General features: G+C 44.9%; 1 protein-coding gene across 1 annotated transcript in view; it reads right to left on the bottom strand.

Annotated features, from left to right (window-relative positions):
* The window catches only part of avil (advillin), a 15,179-nt gene extending 11,548 nt beyond the window's left edge, over positions 1–3,631 (bottom strand). The window contains exons 1-2 of the mRNA XM_058374137.1: positions 3,436–3,631; positions 504–576 (exon numbers count right to left, since the gene is read on the bottom strand). Coding sequence (XP_058230120.1) covers positions 504–563 — 60 coding nt within the window. The 5' untranslated portion in view covers positions 564–576; positions 3,436–3,631. The remainder of the gene's footprint in view (positions 1–503; positions 577–3,435) is intronic.
* Between the last annotated feature and the right edge of the window lie 2,005 nt (positions 3,632–5,636).

Raw genomic sequence — 5,636 nt, 5'->3', positions numbered from 1 at the left:
ATGTGTGTGTATCTGTGTGTATGTGTGTGTATCTGTGTGTATGTGTGTGTCTCTTTGTATGTGTGTGTATCTGTGTGTATGTGTGTGTCTCTTTGTATGTGTGTGTGTGTCTCTTTGTATGTGTGTGTGTATTTGTGTGTATGTGTGTGTGTGTGTGTGTCTCTTTGTATGTGTGTGTGTATTTGTGTGTATGTGTGTGTCTCTTTGTATGTGTGTGTGTATGTGTGTGTATCTGTGTGTATGTGTGTGTATCTGTGTGTATGTGTGTCTCTTTGTATGTGTGTATGTGTGTGTCTCTTTGTATGTGTGCGTGTATTTGTGTGTATGTGTGTGTGTGTGTGTCTCTTTGTATGTGTGTGTGTATTTGTGTGTATGTGTGTGTCTCTTTGTATGTGTGTATGTGTGTGTATCTGTGTGTATGTGTGTGTATCTGTGTGTATGTGTGTGTCTCTTTGTATGTGTGTGTGTGTGTCTCTTTGTATATATGTGTGTGTGTGTTGTACCTCGATTCTCCAGATGATGATGCCTGGAGTGCGTGTGACGGCTCTGAATGTTTGCTCCATCCCAGACTGGACACTGAAAGAGGAGATGAAGACTGATGAAGAGATTCTCTTCCACAGAGGACCAGCTGAACATCTGAACAACCTCAACACACACACACTCACACACACTCTCACACACACACACACACCTGAACACGTACAGACTGAACCCCAAACCTCAACACACACACACTCACACACACACACACACACACACACTCTCACACACCTGAACACGTACAGACTGAACCCCAAACCTCAACACACACACACTCACACACACTCTCACACACACACACACACACCTGAACACGTACAGACTGAACCCCAAACCTCAACACACACACACTCACACACACTCACACACACCTGAACACGTACAGACTGAACCCCACACCTCAACACACACACACTCACACACACTCACACACACTCACACACACACACCTGAACACATACAGACTGAACCCCAAACCTCAACACACACACACTCACACACACTCACACACACCTGAACACGTACAGACTGAACCCCAAACCTCAACACACACACACTCACACACACTCACACACACTCACACACACACACCTGAACACATACAGACTGAACCCCAAACCTCAACACACACACACTCACACACACTCACACACACACACACACACACCTGAACACGTACAGACTGAACCCCAAACCTCAACACACACACACTCACACACACTCACACACACACACACACACACACCTGAACACGTACAGACTGAACCCCAAACCTCAACACACACACACTCACACACACTCACACACACACACACACACACACACACACACACACCTGAACACGTACAGACTGAACCCCAAACCTCAACACACACACACTCACACACACTCACACACACACACACACACACACCTGAACACGTACAGACTGAACCCCAAACCTCAACACACACACACACACACTCTCACACACACACACACACACACTCACACACACACACACTCTCACACACACACACACACACACATACTCTCACACACACACACACACTCTCTCACACACACACACACACACACACTCTACACTCTCACACACACACACACACACTCTCTCACACACACACACACACCTGAACATGTACAGACTGAACCCCAAACCTCAACACACACACACTCACACACACTCACACACACACACACACCTGAACACGTACAGACTGAACCCCAAACCTCAACACACACACACACACACTCTCACACACACACACACACACACACACACACCTGAACACGTACAGACTGAACCCCAAAACTCAACACACGCACTCACACACACACACACACACACACATATACACCTGAACACATACAGACTGAACCCCAAAACTCAACACACACACTCACACACACACCTGAACACTTACAGACTGAACCCCAAACCTCAACACACACACTCACACACACACACACACCTGAACATTTACAGACTGAACCCCAAACCTCAACACACACACACTCACACACACACACACACACACCTGAACACTTACAGACTGAACCCCAAACCTCAACACACACACTCACACACACACACACACACACACACACACACCTGAACACGTACAGACTGAACCCCAAAACTCAACACACACACTCACACACACACACACACATATACACCTGAACACATACAGACTGAACCCCAAAACTCAACACACACACTCACACACACACCTGAACACTTACAGACTGAACCCCAAACCTCAACACACACACTCACACACACACACACACCTGAACATTTACAGACTGAACCCCAAACCTCAACACACACACACTCACACACACACACACACACACCTGAACACTTACAGACTGAACCCCAAACCTCAACACACACACTCACACACACACACACACCTGAACATTTACAGACTGAACCCCAAACCTCAACACACACACTCACACACACACACACACACACACACCTGAACACGTACAGACTGAACCCCAAACCTCAACACACACACACACACCTGAACACTTTCAGACTGAACCCACCTTTAAGCCCATATATGGAAATCAGAGTGGGTGTGGCTAGGTCATACACGTGAATTTACCTTTAAGCCCATATATGGAAATCAGAGTGGGTGTGGCTTAAAGGTCATAGATGGGAATGCACAGTTGAGACCATATATGGAAGCGCTGTAAAGGCACGCAGCGAAGGTTTCCGAGAAATCCTGTCCGGTCAGCGAGTGTTAGCTGGGCAGCTACAAACAATTAGTGACAACACACCTGAATAAATGAACTTCCTCATTCCCGTTTAAAGACCATATATGGACTTAAAGGTTCGAGCCACGCCCACATCATCAGTTTTTGTCTATATATGGAATGAAATATACAGTGCATATATTTTAAAATTCTGATGCAGTGTGTGTGTGTGTGTGTTGTCTGATTCACACCACTAACCTGCTGTGTATCTGTTACAGAAACCTCAAAATCTACCTGGCAGGTCACATGACCAGATACACCTGTCTCACATTAAGCAGTGAGACATAAACCAGACAGATCTCTCACCTCTCTGTGATTTTATTTACTCTCTTTATCCCACTGGGGTTCTGTCAAAAGTCTCACACTCTTTCATTACATTTTTCATTACTAATCTAACACACACACACACACACACACACACACACACATGGAGTGAAGTGTGATTTTCTTCCTCTGCTGTCACACACTAACCACACCATCCCCTCCATCACTCCTCTAACACACACCCAGGAAAGTGAACTCTTATCGTCAGAGAGGAATGAACTCAAACTCTCAGTGAATGGGAGAGAGAGAGAGAGAGAGAGGCGTAAAGAAAATACACAGGAAAATAAAAGTGAGACGTACCTGCAGAGTGAGCTTTAAAGTCCTGATGTTCGAGACGGATCTGGGAATGGTGTGTGTGTGTGTGTGTGTGTGTGTGTGTTTCAGCTCAGCTTGCTGAAGCACGCTTCAGAAGTGTGGACCTGTTCTCCTAACAATACACTCTTCCTGATCTTCCTCTTCCTTCTACCACTGACGTCTCTCTCTCTCTACATCTCTCTCTCTCTCTCTCTAACAGACACACACACACACACACACACACACACACATACACACACACTGGATTTGATTAGGATTTGCCTGCCTGGGTCCCTGACTATCACTCCATCCCATAGATGGCCAGATAGAAGCAGAGATACAAAGTTGAAAATGCAAATTAGCGAGAGACTTATTCAAAGCACACAACGAGAGAGAGAGAGAGAGAGAGAGAGACAGAGAGAGAGAGGGGGGGGTGAGAAAGTGAGAGAGAGAGAGAGAGAGAGAGAGCTGACAATGGTGCATTATGTGAAATCAATAAAAATAAAAAGCAGCAGCAGGATGATGGGGATGTATCATACTGGAATAAATAAAATATTTATCACTGATGGACCACCATCTCTCTCTCTCTCGCTCTCTCTCTCTCTGACTCTCTCTCTGACTCTCTCTCTCGCTCTCTCTCTCTCTCACTGTCTCTCTCTCACTTTCTCACCCCCCTCTCTCTCACTGTCTCTCTCTCTCTCCCTCAGTCCAATGATACTGAGAGAAATATACACATAAATATATACAAAACCGGATAAATGTCTTGTACATCTGATAATAATAAACAATAAGACTGAAAATAAAACAGTAAATCATAGAGAGAAACAAAACTATATAAACATTTTCATGGTTTTATTTCAGTGAAATAAAAATCTGCTGCTTTTTACTGAGAAACATTTCTGAAATACGTGAAGATCAATTACAGTGCTTTACTCAGAGAACTCCATTTCCCATCAGACACCACACACACACACACACACAACTATTCTCTCTCACTCACTCCTGCACACACACCCTCAACTACACACACACTGATGGAAGAAGGGAAGAAGTCTGGAACCACCCAGACTCTTCCTATTGCAGGCCGCCCGGACAAACTGAACGATCGGGGGAGAAGGGCCTTAGTCAGAGAGGTGACCAAGAACCTGATGGTCACTCTGAAAGATCACCAGTGTTTCTCTGTGGAGAGAGGAGAACTTCCAGAAGAACAATCATCTCTGCACCACTCCACCAATCAAGCCCGTATTGTAGAGTGACCAGACAGAAGCCACTCCTCAGTAAAAGGCACATGACCGCTCACCTGGAGTTTGCCAAAAGACACCTGAAGGACTCTCAGGTCATAAGAAATAAAATTCTCTGGTCTGATGAAACAAAGATTGAACTCTTTGGCCTGAATGGCAAGCGTCATGTCTGGAGGAAAACAGGCACCGGTCATCACCTGGCCAATACCATCCCCACAGTGAAGCATGATGGTGGCAGCATCATGCTGTAGGGATGTTTTTCAGCAGCAGGAACTGGGAGACTGGTCAGGATGGAGGGAAAGATGAATGCAGCAATGTACAGAGACATCCTAGATGAAAACCTGCTCCAGAGCGCTCTGGACCACAGACTGGGGCGACGGTTCATCCTCCAACTGGACAGTGATCCTAGTAACATAGCCAAGATAACAAAGGAGTGGCTACTGGACAACTCTGTGAATGTCCTTCACCAGCCAGAGTCCAGACCTGGACATCTCTGGAGAGATCTGAAAATGGCTGTGCACCGATGCTCCTCATCCAACCTGATGGAGCTGAGGAGGTCCTGCAAAGAAGAATGAGAGAAACTGCCCAGAAATATGTGTCCAGTTTGTAGCATCATACTGAAAAAGTCTTGAGGCTGTAATTGGTGCCAAAGGAGCTTCAACAAAGTGCTGAACAAAGGCTGTGAATGTACATGTGATTTTATTCACTTTTTTATTTTAAAAAAATTTACAAAGACTTCAGACAAACTTCTTTCTCCTTGTCATGATGGAGGATTGTGTGTAGAATTTTGAGGAAAAAAATGAATTTAATCCATTTGGGAATAAAGCTGTAAAATAACAACATGTGGAGAAGTGAAGCACTGGGAATACTCTCCGGATGAACTCTACATTATAATTACAGACTTTTTTTAGGACTTTAAAAATATCTTTAAAAAACTGTGATATAAAATATTTATAAAATATTCTG

Source organism: Hemibagrus wyckioides, linkage group LG21, assembly GCF_019097595.1.
Source record: "Hemibagrus wyckioides isolate EC202008001 linkage group LG21, SWU_Hwy_1.0, whole genome shotgun sequence".
NCBI lineage: Eukaryota > Metazoa > Chordata > Actinopteri > Siluriformes > Bagridae > Hemibagrus > Hemibagrus wyckioides.
Note: the sequence above shows the minus strand (reverse complement) of the source record. Positions and strands in the feature narration are given on the sequence as shown.